Below are 15470 nucleotides of genomic sequence, written 5' to 3' on the forward strand. Positions count from 1 at the left end.
GTCAAATTGCAAAGCACAAAAACCCCACGTCTGGGAAAAACTCAGAAAACTGCTAAAATTGCAAGGCAATTAAGGTGGCATAGAAGATTGTATTTTGACCAGTTTTAATCCTTATATAGATAAAGCCTTCCATGCTATAAATAAATGAGGAATACATACTTTCTGTGATTTCAGGTTTTTGTCCACATGGATGTTTTGTCAGTGTGTTTGCAGTGATGGGATGGAGAAGAGAAAAGAGGTTCTGCTTCTGTGGGCTGAAATACTGGAACAAGTGTTGGTGCTCACCTGCCTGGTCACCCTTCATAGCCATGCACTCAGTGTGTGGCTGGGGAGACTGAATTACTTTTACCTCCCTGATTTGCCTTGCTAAGAAGAGGAAATGTGCATTAGCTACAGTCCAGTACTTTTTACTTGCATGGCAGCTTGTGTTTGTGCATGTGCCCTCAGCTAAGAGTGGAGTTGTTATCATTATTTACTATGACAGTTGATGTTAGTCATAAAGAGCAGCAAAACTAATCCTCTGGGCCTTATGTGAGGTGTAGAGGTGGCAACAGCTAAAGGGAAAAAACACAAGAAACTCATGGATGAAAAAGTTGCTTCAAACAGCTCTGCCAAGCAAACCCCATCCAGCTTGCAGCTAGGCACAAGAGCCAGATTTTCACTTAGCACTTACGGGGTTCCTGTTTGATACCAGTAGGGAAAGCGTGCTGGACTTCCATTCAGAAATATGCAGTGGATATTTGTTTAAATTGGGAGAATCTACTTTTAAAGCTGAGCTGTTTTAGGAGAGCATGGTCGTGCTGTTTGGTTGGTGCAGGTCAGTGGGCATGAAATTTAGACAGCTTGTTATAAAACCTAGCTGCTCTCAGAAGATATCCTTGGAGGATTCTTCTCTTTTGCTTACTGACTGGATGCTATAGATGGGCAGACTTGAAAAAACAGGAGTGAGGGAAGAAACCCCACACCTACATTAACATTGAGCTAAGCAATGGGACTTTAAAACAGCATAAGGAAGGCTCTTTCAGAACTGAATTTAGTTATTAAAAAAATACAATTACTATGAAAGTGATTTGCATGAAGTTATTACATTCCTGCTGATATTTTACCTGTACTTTTAATAATTAGTGGTCCGTATGATACAATTAAATGGCTTCAGTGTGAACTTCTGATTAGGAATGCTAGAAGATTCAAAGTGCCAGCCTGGCAGTGCAGAAGCTATTTATTTCCAAGTGCTGTTTTTCTAAATTGTTAGAACTCTAGGGAAGAGGAAGGGAGAAAGCAAATAGCTATTGAATTTGATACTGAAACTTAACATGAAGCTGGTATATATCAGTAAGAAAGTTGTGATGGCACAAGGATTACTGTGCAGCTTCTGCTCATTTTAACCCTGTCACATATGAGTATTTACCTAAATGTTACCATCAGTAATGAAATCTTTTTGAAAATCTGTGTTTTGTCCTTAAACTGAGTAGACAAAAGGATAGATTTGTTTCAAAAATGTCAAACAAAGGTGGAATGAATGTCATCACCATGTAAATCCACTGAAGCAATATGTTGATGGTGTCATACACAGTTACATACAGTAGTGGATCAGGCTGTGTGCCTCTCATTTGTTCCTGTCTTCTCTCACTTCAGTGTTCAATCAGTTTTTGCTATTGGAAATCTTTGTTTGTTAAAACCTATAGTGGAAATGAAAGGATAGAGAATGAATTATCTGTCACTTAGCCTTCTGTATTATTACTTTGATCAGCAGAGAAGCACTCTGTGACTGTCAGCATATAAATAAATGAAGGGTTGAATTAAATGTCTGAGTTATTCACTATTCAGTATGCTTGTGTAACACTTACTGAAATTTTTTTGGGCATTGTAAATATGTTTTAAGGATATTGTTAAGCTCTCCTGTGCTTATTTGTTTATTTGGTAGGCAGGATGCAGGCTAATAACTGTTTTGAGGACAAGAGTAATTTATGTTGTATGTACAAGGGTCTTGTGGAGCAATTAAAATAGGAAGACAAGCAAAAGTGTGTCTTTTATATGGGTGAAATACAGAGAAGTTGTGTCAGGTCAAGGAGGACTTCATTAAATGTGGAAATGCAAGGCTGAGTTTTGGGAATGTGGTTTTCTGCAAAGAGCAGACAGGTGAAAGTTGCCATGTTTTTTTGAGTTAACTGTGTTAATATCATACATGCCCTTGTTGATGGATACATTTTGAAATGGAATGGGAAAAGGAATCACCATATTTGTTTTGCTATGATAGGGAGAGATTTTCACTCTTGTAATATATGTAATTTGTATTAGTGATCATGAGGAAAGGAAAATGCCTTTTACCTTCAAGGTGTTATTTTCTACTGCTTCATCAATTATCTCTTCCATTAGAGGCACAAGTTTCATGTTTCCTCTCATTTTTTAACCCTTTTACTTAATTTCTTCACAGAAAGGGTTGTCAAGCATTGGAACAGGCTGCCCAGGCAAGACGTTGGGTCACTGTCCCTGGAGGTATTTAAAAGGTGTGTGGATGTGGTACTTGGGGACATGTTTTACTGGTGGACTTGGCAGTGTTGGATTAGCAGCTGGATTTGATGATCCTAGAGGTCTTTCCTGACCTACATGATTTTGTGGTTCATTTTGTGTCTTCCTCTCTCTTGGAAAACCGTTCTTGATTTAAGTTTTTTGTTTGGTTTGTTTGGTTTCAAATGCCTGTTAAGTGCTATGATGTATGTAGATGAAAGCTGCTTGGAAAATGTGCATCTTACTACCCTTTAGTAGGGAAGGCTTTCAGGTGTTGCTAAGTTCTGCTGAAAATGAGGATTTGGTGACAGAGGTCAGTCATTCAACTGATGTCAGGTATGCAAAGACCTAGTATGTAGAAAGCTTCAGTCTAAAAATAATTTTTATCACAGAGCTGTTACCTTGTCGAATGAATTCTGGTGTGTTGTTGGTTATCCTCTGTGGGTACAGACGTTAACTCAAGAGCCAGTATTTATTAAGAAATAATACAATTTGCTCTTGTTCAAGCACAGCCATTAGTCTTAAGATGAGGATCACTTATAGTGTATTGTAACTTTGAAGTTCTGAATTTGTTCTGTAATTTTGGAGGATAAAAGACTTAGAGAAGGTTAGATGCTGGGTTTTGGATTTCTCTGTGTGGAGGGAGAGCAGCTTGAAGATTGGATACTCAATCTGTATGTTTACTTACATAAGCATAAAACAATTTAGTCATTTATTTAATAATTGAACAAATATATGTCTTTCAACAAATGAATGAGAAGTTTGCTTCAGATTTTGTAGTATTTTTAAGAAGTGATAGAAACTGCAAGAATCCTTCAGAAGAGCAATGAATCTGACTGGTTTTAATTTAAGCATCCTGTTCTAGCGAGAGGTGTCCCTCCCTGTGGTGGGGTTTGGAACTAGATGTTCTCTAAGGGCCTTTCAAACCTAAACCATTCCATGACTTTTGTCCTCCCCCAGAAGTAAAAGCTTTAAACATTTATTTATTTGTTTGTTTGTTTGTTTGTAAATATTTAAGATCTTGACAGCACTTTGATTTATAAAGTAACAACTCTGGCTTTGGAAATCACATACCTTTCTCACTGTTATTATAACAGTGATGGCATGTTTTGTAGTCAAAGAAAAGTAAAATTTGAGTTGACAGAGCTATTTCTGTAACATTTGTTATGATGTCCTTTGTAGTTGAAGGAAGAGAAAGCTGCAGTTGACAGAGGAATAAGATGTTTTGATACCTTTGTTTCCAGAGTATGTAGTATGCAAATATTGCAGGGGTTGCATTTGGATTTATTAAGAATCTTAAATCCAGAGAACAAATAAAAAAAAGTTCCTGCTAGTGGAAAAACATAATGCTAGAATACATTCTAAATTTTTAAATATTAAAAAGTATCTTGAAAATGGCTTTTTATGTATTATTTTTCTTTAATAAAATAACAGTTGTGCTTTAGAAGGAAAGGGTTTTTGGTCAAGTATTTGTAGCTTGTTTGCCAGCAGGTAACAGCTATATTTTCAGTGCTGAAAGAGCATTACTGTAAGGTAAAAGAGAAATATTACAAGTATTCAATAGACTACAGCTGTGAACTGAATGGTAAAAAAACCAGAGGAGCAATATTTTTAGTAATTCTTCCTTTTTGAGTTGGTTATATATATGCCTTCTGTTCAGGGTTGAGCATGTTACCTTTAATAACGTGATGAAAGCTTACTGTGGTTGCTTGAGGACTGTCTTCATAATACTTAGAATTTCTATGTCACCACTTGGATTATCATATTAGGTTAAAACAGTGCTTGTTCCTATCAAACAGCAACCACAAAGTCATAAACCAGAAAACTAAGAATCTAGTTTGTGGCTGTGGTAGTACTGTGGTGGAAAGTTGAATGGCAATTTCTGTTTGTTTACTATACCTATTAACTGCAGCCTAAGCTTTTGCCCACAGTTGTCTTGGTTTTTTGTCTTTTTTGTCAAACATGGACCTGTTTGCTCATTTCAGAGGAGTTGTGGTGCTGATGGCCATTGTTTCCTTTTACAGCTGTGTGTTCAGAGGCACCTGTGCATGAGGAGAAGTTTGTTCTATGGCCTCAGAGCTGGGTGCCAGGGAGGATGGCAGCTGCTCAGAGCTGGCAAAACCCCTCTATCTGCAATACCTGGAAAAAGCTCTGCAACTGGATCAGTTCTTACGACAGACATCTGCCATCTTTAACAGGAGTATATCCAGGTACCAAAAGCTTTTCTACTCCTTGGGAGTGCCAAGGAAAGACAGGCATTTTTGTAATAGTGTTCCACACCCTACACCATATGAAGAATTTATCAGTGACTCGTTCATTAGAAGCTCTTCTGCTTTAGGAGAGGTCACTTGGATCGCTCAGCCTAGAGAAGGGGAAATCTACACAATACTATTAAATTTAATAGTAAATCTAGCATTAGGTTTGAGTTTTGAAACAAAGCTTTTCTGATTTCTTCTGTCTGGTCACCACTGACAGCACCTGAGGCAATGACATGAAATTTTGTCAGAGGAGATTTAGGTGGGATATTAAGGAAAGGTTCTCTAACCAGAGGGTGGTTGGGCACTGGAACAGGCTCCTTAAGGAAGGGGTTGCAGCACCTGCCCGACAGAGTTCAAGAAGCCTTTGGACAACACTCTCAGGCACATGGGATTCTTGAGGATTCTCCTGTGCAGGACCAGGTGTTGGACTTAAAGATTTTTGTGGCTCCCTTCTAACTTGGAATATTCTCTTATTGTATAAAAGATTTTGGACTGTGCTTCTCTCAGTTCATAGTGATAATACAGTGTGCTACCAGCTCATATACAAATTAGTACAATGTTTTAAAGCTCTTTTTTTGTAGCTGAGTGGCCAAAACTTTCTTTGTCTGCAAAAAGTAGAATGAGGAAGCCCTGAGTAGATTTTCAGGGACACTTACAGCCTTAAGTCATAAAGAAAATGGAAAGACTTGTCAGATGCAGAATTTGTCTAAGTTGTTGCAATGAGGCATCATCAATGTGTGTTTCTGTCCCAAAACAATCAAATATGTAATTTCATCAGTGTTTTCAGTATTGCAGAATTACAGAACTGCTAACAGAATGGGCAATTGCTAACAGATATATTTATAAGCATGTATTAAGACCCACAAAAGGATTAGAAAAAGTATATGTACATTTCTTACATGTCTCAGTGAGTATGACAATATTATGCTTTGGTTTGACTTGCATAGTTCATGCTTCTAAAACTAGACACCTAGTTGAAGACTGGAGGTGCAGGTTGATAACATAGCCAGGCTGATCTCATGGTTAACTGTTGCTAAGGGATAAATGGGAAATTATTAACAGCAATATTTGTAATGTGTAGAATTACATATGAAGCAGTCTCAATTCTCAAACCTTTAGACAAATGCCCATATGTAAGAAAGCTGGATGGTCATCTTCTCTTTTGAATATTTTCCTGTCATTGTCACTGTATTACGGATCTTCTTGCAGTGATGAAAGTGAAGATGGATTGGATGACAATCCTTTGCTGCCTCAGTCTGGGGATCCCCTGATGCAAGTTAAGGAAGAGCCTCCAGACTCCTTGCTTGGAGAGTCTTCTGGAGCAGGGAATTCTGGGATGCTGAACACACATTCCCTGAATGGAGTACTCCAGCCAGGTGGGCGTGTGTTAGGTTGAGTCTTGACTTTCTTTGGGTTAGTCTGGAAAAGCATTATTTCTAAGAACTTTTTTTTTTTTTTTTTTCTGTAAACAGAACCAAAGTCTGAAAAAGGGAGCCTGTATAATTTTTCCAAACTGAAGAAAAGCAGAAAGTGGCTGAAGGTAAGAATATTGGAAAGAAATGCAGCTATTGTGGAATCTGTGAGTAGAGTTACCCACCTAGCCATTCTCAGTCATTTACCAGCAGTCCTGGCTAACCAGGGAGATCCTAATTGGCTGAAAGTTTGCAAACATGACAACCATTTACAAGAAAAGCTGGATGTAGGGCCTAGGGAACTACAGAACTGTCACCCTATCCTTGGTGCTCTGTGAAATGTTGTGGAGTGTTATATCACACAGCATGTGCAAGATAACCAGGGCATCAGGCCCAGCCAGCATGGTTATATGAAGGTTGGGTCCTGCTTGACCAACCTGATCATATTCTGTGACAAGGTGACCTGCCTAATGGATGAAGGAAAGGCTATGGATGTCTTGACTAGACTTCAGTAAAGCCATTGACACCATCTCCCACAGCATTTTCCTTGACAAGATGGCTGCTCACATTTGGATGGGTGCATGGTTTACCAGGTGAAAAACTGCCTGCATGGCTGGGCCCAGACAGTGGTGGAGTTATATCCAGCTGGTGGCCAGCTCCAGTGGTGATCCCCAGGGCTCAGTACTGGGCCTGGTCCTGTTTATTGTCTTTATCAGTGATCTGAATGAGGTGATCAAATACACCCTCAGTTACTTCCAGGCAAGTTGGGTGGCAGTGTTTATCTGCTGGAGGGCAGGAGGGCACTGCGGAGGGGTCTGGATCATGGGCCAAGGCTGACTGCATGAGGTTCAATGCAGTGAATATCCTGGTTGAAAGCAGCTGAACATGATCCAGCAGTGTCCAGGTAGCCAAGAAGGCCAATGGCATCCTGGCCTGTATCAGCAAGTGTGGCCAGCAGGACCAGGGCAGTGATTGTCTCCCTGTACTTGGTGTCCTGGTGAGGCCACAACTCGAGCCCGTGTCCAGTTTGGGCCTCTTAGCAAGAGAGACATTGAGGTGCTGGAGTGTGTCCAGGGAAGGGCAGTGGAGCTGGGGAAGGCTCTGGATCACAAGTCTTAGGAGGAGCTGCTGAGGGAGCTGGAGTATTAAGCCTGAAGAAAAGGAGGTTTTGGGGGGACTCCATTGAAGGGAGATTGTAGTGAGGGGAGGATGAGTCTGCTCTCCCAAGTAATAAGCAGTAGGGCAAGAGAAATGGCCTCAAGTTGTGCCAAGGGAGGTTTAGATTTTATATTAGTAAAATTTTCTTCACTGGGGAGGATGGTCAAGCATTAGAACAGGCTGCCCAGGGAATTTTTGGAATAACCATCCCTGGAGATGTCCAAAAAGCATGTGGATGTGGCACATGAGGATGGAGTTACATGGTGGGCTTGGCAGTTAGTTTACATTCAGAAACTGAATTAATTTTAAATTAAACTAATATATTATAAAAGGTATTAAATGGAGATTTGGAACTTGACTGAAAATTTGTTTTTATGTTGAACTCACTACAAGGTCTCAGTGAGGATGGCAGAAGAGAGTGGAATGGTGGCTTTATGCTGTCTTTGCGTTTTCACTGTATTGTAGCCATCTCAAGTTAGCAAAAACATGTTGCCAAGAGGTCAAACAAGAGCCAAACTTGCAGAAACCGATGCAGGTAGAAGTGGTAGAATAGCAGGACAAACTACAAATGGGGTAGGGAAGCACCTGCAAACGACACATCACAAAATACCCCTGCTGTTATCCTGGCTTTTCTCACTGCTGCTTTACTGAGACCACAGACAGACAAAGTGGACTAAAATGATTTAACTGTCACAAACTAACAGAAAACTACTTTCCTCCAAATCAGAAAATGTGTATTGGATTCACTGCTATACAGGTCTGCTCCTCAGAAATCTATTTTCTGAGTCTTTTTAGATGGACACGTTGTTAGTGCTAAGTATCATTGTTGGGTGAGACCCACACCCCTTTATTAGGTAAAGGCTCAAAAGTCCTTTGCATAAATAGGGACTTGGGATTGTTAAATTAGTTCCCATTTATTCTTGTTAGAGTATCCTTCTGAGTGATGATTCCAGTGACACAGATTCACCAAGTGATGAGGATGGAGAGGAGGAAGAAGAATTTTCTCTTTCAAGGGAGGAACTTCACGATATGCTGCGATTACACAAGTATAAAAAATTGCATCAAAGTAAATATAGCAAAGACAAGGAGGTAAAACAATGTTTACATTTTCTTGATTTTTATTCTTTCCTTTAACTGTATTATTTTAACTGCTCTTATGTTTTTATCAAAACTCATAATTTTGTGAACTGGAAAATATACTGTTTGGTAGGCAGTAATTGTCTAACAGCACTTTTAGACTAGGATTATTGAATCAATTACATACATAGAATGAAAGATGCTGTGAATCTGTCAGTAATGTACACAACTAGTACTAGTTGTTTGTTTTGGACTTTCCTTTGATATTTTCTTTCTTTCTCTTAGAAGAAAATAGTCTGCTGCATTTTTGCATTTTTCTTAATAGTAAGCCAAATTCCATGGCTGCTTTGATTCTAATAATGTATTTTTTTAGATTATAAGGGCTTTTACAGAAATGTTCACTGCTGATTTGAATTGCAGCAGAAAGTCTTAGATGAAGGAGGTTATTCTATTCTGTTATCTGAGAATGTGTCTGAAGTTAAAATTTGTCCTCCTGTTTTATATTCTTTTCAAATCTCTCCAGAAGAGTGAAGAAATACTTTTCCGCACAGGTCTTTGCTTCTCTCTACTTCTTTCTTTTGTTTTCTTGTAAAGCTCTGAACCAATATTAGCTTCTTGAAATATTGCATAGCTACCCAAATATTCATACACCACATTTTTAAACTGGTCATAGCTTTGTTAGATTTTACACAAATACTTATTTTCAGACTTGTAAGAAATAATACCCAGTGAAATTAACCAGTGAGAGATTGTTAGATCAGCAGTACACAGTTATGGAGGGAGAGGAACATATATCAGAAAAGTTTGTTTATGCTTGTGATCTCACTTTTCAAAAATCTTCTATTAATTTAAAAGTATGCTTCGATTTTAATTAGTTTGTTTCTGAGCAGTACTGCCTTTAATTTGCCTGTTTATGTGTAACCTGTGTGGAATTCTTCACTACTTCATTTCAATAATGCTGGGAGTATACTGGCATTTTTCATCATTTAGAGGAAAAAATGTTGAGGCAGCTGTATTTTTACCTGACAATCTGAGTGTTCAAGTTGTTTGTCCTTGTGGAAGTCTTTTAAATGCCTTTTCTTTAAATCTGTCCTTTTACATCCTTTGGAATGATAAAGTAGAACATGTATGTAATTTGGGAATGCAGGCCAAGCAAATGTTGGGTCCATAACTGGACCTCTTCATGTAGTGTGTTGTCTTGCTGGGCAGCACCTGTGTGGAAAAGACAGAGCAGTATGTTCTGAAAGTGCAACCTTCACTGCACCTCTTATTTAACCAGGTGGGCTGGGTTCCCTGCGCTCAACTTGGAGCCCACCCCTGGGAGCAGTGGTTTCACTTTAGACTCTCTGATAGTTGATAACAAATGCAAAATATGGAGAAGTGCATGCTTCCTGATCTCTTCTTTATGTTCAGGATCTGAGCTTGTTTGGGGGCTGTCTCTGTTACCTGCTCACTCTCCCCTTCAGTTGCAGCAGTACCAGTACTACAGCGCAGGGCTGCTCTCTACCTACGACCCCTACTACGAGCAGCAGCGCCACCTGCTAGGGCCCAAGAAAAAGAAGTTTAAAGAAGAGAAAAAAATAAAAGGTAAAGTCACTAACTTCATGCTTTTAAATGGCTCCTGGGATTTAACTTCTGTCCTACGTTGTTTCCTTTAATTAAACATAAATGTTCAAAACTTGTGGGTTTTGCAGGGAAATACCAAGTTCTGGCAAAGAAAAATGTCTTCAGAAAATATTGTGCTTTATCATCTGGCTTCTAGAAAGCTAGGGTGGAAAAAAGGTGTGTGACTGGAGAGTTCATGGCTCAAGATTTTCTTTGTGGACCTTATTCAGTAGTTTGGAATCCATAAACATTGTTTCGTATCATGGACCATTTACTCAAGAGTGTTTTGAAAACGTGATAGGTCCTTGAAAAGTTAAAGAGCTTAACCAGTACCTGCTGCAGTTATTCCTGAATTTGTAGTTTTAGCGATTCGGAAGTTTCAGGGGGTGAATGTTTTCTGGAAAATAGAGGGAACTTGGAGTTGATGTTTGATGTCATTTAGAATAGAATTATATCTCTGACATAACAGCTGGAGTTTCTGAGATGTACATTTGCCAGGAAATACAGTTGCCTTTCTCTTTTGGCCTGGCAGTAGTTGTAAATCTGTAAAGAAGCAGAGAAGCCTATGAGCTGTCAGCATAAGGTGAACTCTCTTAGTGTAAGTACTTAAGTTTGAGCTGTGTTTTAAAGGGGTTATTTCAGGCTGGCTTCCATTCTTTTTGCAGGTTCCTTTAACTGTGGTGGTTTTTTTCTCCATTATGCTTGCAGCATCTGTAATTTTGCATACTCATGGTGAACATTTTTAATATCTGATACCAGTATCAATTTCCTCTGAAAGTTGGTGTGACATGACTATGTGCCATTATATTTCAATGCAATCTTCTCCTTGCTGAGAAGTTTGCTTTGAGACTTATTGTACCAAGTGATAGTGTTGTCACCTTTAACAGTCTTGCCTTTATGTAGCTTTAAGTAGAATATTGCTGCAAAGCAAGCAACGTGCACCAAGTCTGAGACATTTTAACTCTCAAGGCATCTTTCCCTGGGTGGAAGTAATTGCATTTCACCCCTCTATTAAACAGGAAAATCTTTCCATTATAAAGTACTGAGGAAATATCTAATAGTATAAATTAATTGCACCAGAATCAGAAAACATGGATAAGTTTGGCTTTTTTCTTGATTCAACATATAAATTGACTAGGAGAATTTACTCAGGAAAGGTGCCTGATTAAATGTACCCAAAAATAGAAATGTATTTTTATGATTGTTGTTGCCATGCAGGCAAGTTGAAAAAAGTAAAGAAAAAGAGGAGACGGGATGAAGAACTCTCTTCTGAGGAGTCACCACGACGCCACCATCACCAGACCAAAGTTTTTGCCAAGTTTTCCCACGATACACCTCCACCCGGGCCCAAGAAAAAGCATTTGTCTATTGAGCAACTTAACGCGCGTCGGCGCAAAGTGTGGCTTAGCATTGTTAAGAAGGAGTTACCAAAGGTGAGCTTGGCTAGTGGCAGTAGATCAGTGATGATAGAAGAAAGTGAAATAAGAAATTAATTTAGTGGGGACTTGACACTTAGAAAAACAGAGTAAAGTAAGACCTGATTTTTCTGGTGGTCATTAATGACCTAACTGGAATTCTGCAATCCGTAAGCAACGTGTATTTGAAATATCACCAGTGGTACTAAACGGATCATGCAGCACATGCTTTGCTGTGGCTATTCAACCCTCGGCAATGAAAGGTGCAGGAAGCTCTAGCAGCTTCTCACCCTGATCTGCAGGATGGCAGTATAGACCAAACCACTATCTAGCTTTACAGTGGAGTTCAGAAAATAGGTGTTTCAGTCACAGCACCTGTGTTTTTCAAACCTTACCTCAGAAGCAGATTAGGGAAAAGTGTTTGTATCATTTACAGCATAAGCTTCCGGCACATTTGAAATAGAAGGCTGGATTCACTGTTGGTAGTTTTCTGAGATGGTCAGAGTAGACCTTAAAACCTGCTTTTTGAAGTTCACAGTCAGCAGACTTTGAATTCTGCAAGTCATGACTGTGTCATCCTGTATGGACTTAAAAGCCAAACAAAGGATACGTGCAGTGAGAGAGACCATATTTTTTCAAAAGATGAATTTTGATCATGTGAAGAACATAGGATCTACATAAATTCTTAACATCTTTGGGAAACAGTGGAAAATATTGTTTCCCTCAGTGATAAAAATGGAATAGGAGACCTCTGCTTTGCAACAGTAGTAATTAAAGAAACAATTATGAAAAAAGAGGTGTTTTGCATGCTTCCTTCAGGATTTGGAATATATTTATGTATGCCTTCAGTAATTTAGGGATGAAAAGCTGTTTCAGTCAATTATACAGTAGTGTCCATGACTGAAGTTGGTGCATGTACCTGCTGAAGACTAGATAGTGATTTTTTAAAAATACTGTGAAGCTATTACCCTTTAACTAATTTACAGATTGTGCTCTTTTACAGGCATACAAACAGAAAGCTTCAGCCCGTAACCTCTTCCTAACCAACAGCAAAAAGGTAGGTGGTGTTTAGTTTTATACTGTTCCTTGTACTGGATGTAATAAACAAACTGTAACCTCTCTGTTTCTTACAATACTGACTATACTAGCTGGGCAATATAGGAGAAAGAACTGTATACAAGTAATTGTGATTTATTATAAGGCTTTTCATTTTTTAGCTGTGTTGTTTTGTTTTGTTTCATAAGCAACAGATGAAACAAACAACATGAGTTCATTTCATGAGATCTTTCTGGCTTTTGAAAGATTTATTTTGTACATTTTAAATTTACTAATCTTTGATACTGTACATTAGTGGCTTTGGTACACTTCAACTTTTGAGTTGCCCGTCTATCCACTAATTAAAACCTGCTGGTTTTAAGTGTTCTGGTTGAAATCAAAGGGACTCTTGGAATATTAAGTGCTTTAATTTAGATAAATATGTAGAGGACCTGAGATTTTAAATAGAGCAGTTTTCAGCACAAGTGATTGCGAAAGCAATCCATCTTCTCATCAGAGTCTTCTCTGAGAATTGGCATTGTTTCTACCTGGAGAACTTTGCTTACAAACACTGGATAACAGCTTTCTGAGTACTTTTCAGGGGTTATGCTCAAATGTCTCATTCATTTGTATTGCTGCTGAGTAAAGTATCACAGTTTTTTCTCTTTTGAAGTATCAGACGTGCTTATAATTAAATATGATACTGTTTCTTGCTGGCTTTCTTTACAATCTGCCCATTTTATCACTGTTCCCAAATCTTATTTCCTTCTAGCTGGCCCACCAGTGCATGAGGGAGGTCCGGAGAGCTGCTATCCAGGCCCAGAAAAACTGTAAGGAAACTCTTCCACGAGCACGTCGTCTCACCAAGGAGATGCTTCTCTATTGGAAAAAGTATGAAAAGGTGGAAAAAGAGCATCGGAAACGAGCTGAGAAGGAGGCTCTGGAGCAACGCAAGCTGGATGAGGAGATGAGAGAGGTACAGCAAAATCACAGATTGCTGATACTTCATATGCTGAGGAGACACAGAAGTGACTAGATAATTTGAGTTTCTGAATCCAAGCCATGAGATTCAGTTATTTGTTCTGTTTTGGTGCTATTCCACATATGTCTTCTGCTGTCTTATTTTTGTTTACGTAATTATTCTAATGTTAGCAAGAGGTGATTGAAAAAACCCTTCAGATTGCATAAATTCTTTATAATTGAGTGAAATTGAGGAAGGAATCAGAAGCTGTGCATGTCTCACAGACATACACAGCTCAGTGTTGGTAAGGGCCAACATTTTGTAATGGTTTGTATATCTTTCTGGATCCAGAAGCGAAGACACTTTTTCATTGACATTGAATTTTTTTGTCCTGTTCTTTTTTTCCCCTGCTGCTGTAAGATGATTCTGTTATTTATGTACGAGATGCAGAATTTTTTTGTGCTTGCTTTTTTGTTAGCCAACTGGCAACTTCTTGGACTCTTATTACAGAGTAAAAGGGATTGAATTCAAGAGAGTTTCCTTGTAAAAGCTCTCTAGTGAAACTGTGGTTGTTATTTTAGATATGTATACCTTATATGAGGAAAGGTTGAATCTTAAAACTAAATATAAGGTATTATAATGCTTAAATTATGCTTGCATTTATTGTGTTTCTTTCATTCTTGCAAATTCATTAACATTTGGTAAAGTTTTGTGCTGACTTAGATAAATAGACAAATTTTAACAGTTGCATTTTTTGCCAAAGCCTAAGGGTGAGCAGAGCTTTTGCAATGCCTTGCTGAATGCTGAGTAATGATAATATCTTAAATCTATTACTTATTGATGTACTCATGTGTACTACCATAATTCCCTCTACTAATAAGTAACAGAATGTGGGAGTGAGGTTGCCATGAGAGCATTTCTTAACTGCTGAGTTCCTTTACTACAAACCACTAAAGTCATGCTATTTTTTGTTGATATTTTTGTTTTTCAGTGTAAACAAAACTTTGAAACTTTCTCTTAATAGATTATGGTGTTTTTTGTAATGATTACTGAATTTAAAAAAACTTTTCATTTACAACATTTTTATATTTTAGTATAGATATTTATGGAGTTGATCAGTGTTCTTATGCGCAACTAATAATGTAGCACTTCAAAGTGATATGCTTAACATAATCTAAATAGATTGGTTGTTGATACATTATTAGATTTTTTTTTTTTGTTTAATTATATTTTAACATTGAACTCTTGTCCTGTCTCTTTTTCCCCTTCTTTTGTTTTTGGTAAATGCTCTTCTCTTAGGCTAAGAGACAGCAGCGAAAACTGAACTTCCTGATCACACAAACTGAATTGTATGCCCATTTTATGAGTCGTAAACGAGATATTGGACATGACGGGATACAGGAGGAAATCCTGCGCAAACTGGAAGACAGCTCTACCCAAAGGCAGATTGATATTGGTGGAGGAGTAGTGGTCAACATCACCCAAGAAGATTATGGTAAATGATTCATCTACAGTGCTTTCCTTGCACTCTTTTGAAATTTACTGTCCTCTGTGTGTTACCGTGAAAACTTAACAATTTCAAGCACAATAATTGCAGCAGTCCCTCTGCAAGGATTGCTGCAATTATTGTGCTTGAAATTGTTAAGTTTTGTGTGTTTGGCTGGTTACTGATGCAGAGTTCTCATATGGGTCTGGTATTTTCAGATAGCAACTATTACAAGGCCCAAGCTCTGAAGAATGCTGAGGATGCTTACCAGATTCATCAAGCCCGGGTATGTATCTTTTTGATCCATGAAGTAGAAGAGCAAGCAGAGTAATTGGCAGAAGCCACAATACCAGCAGTGTATTTCATAGCAGTCAAGTCAAACAGGTTAATCCGGGGACCAGATTTGAATTTAATTCCATATACACATTTTGTGTTAAACCAGTAGAACATAAGGCTACTGGGCTTGTGGAACAGACTCATTTTCTCTTCATTTCTGACAAGTATCATGTCTTAATGTGAATTGTAAAGCCCTTTACACTACAGTTTCTTGATAAG

At 38.4% G+C, this 15470-nt stretch overlaps 1 protein-coding gene across 2 annotated transcripts in view; it reads left to right on the top strand.

Moving 5' to 3' along the window:
* INO80 (INO80 complex ATPase subunit) overlaps positions 1–15470 on the top strand; it is a 61801-nt gene that overhangs the window by 2926 nt on the left and 43405 nt on the right. Inside the window, exons 2-12 of one of the 2 annotated variants that reach the window (XM_058026175.1) lie at positions 2435–2507; positions 4533–4718; positions 5976–6142; positions 6239–6306; positions 8264–8425; positions 9880–10000; positions 11237–11451; positions 12437–12490; positions 13241–13444; positions 14729–14924; positions 15134–15201. In XM_058026175.1, the coding sequence (XP_057882158.1) occupies positions 4576–4718; positions 5976–6142; positions 6239–6306; positions 8264–8425; positions 9880–10000; positions 11237–11451; positions 12437–12490; positions 13241–13444; positions 14729–14924; positions 15134–15201 (1398 nt within the window). In that variant the 5' untranslated portion in view covers positions 2435–2507; positions 4533–4575. The remainder of the gene's footprint in view (positions 1–2434; positions 2508–4532; positions 4719–5975; positions 6143–6238; positions 6307–8263; positions 8426–9879; positions 10001–11236; positions 11452–12436; positions 12491–13240; positions 13445–14728; positions 14925–15133; positions 15202–15470) is intronic. The other variant, XM_058026176.1, reaches the window with a different exon arrangement.

Source organism: Melospiza georgiana, chromosome 6 (assembly GCF_028018845.1).
Source record: "Melospiza georgiana isolate bMelGeo1 chromosome 6, bMelGeo1.pri, whole genome shotgun sequence".
NCBI lineage: Eukaryota > Metazoa > Chordata > Aves > Passeriformes > Passerellidae > Melospiza > Melospiza georgiana.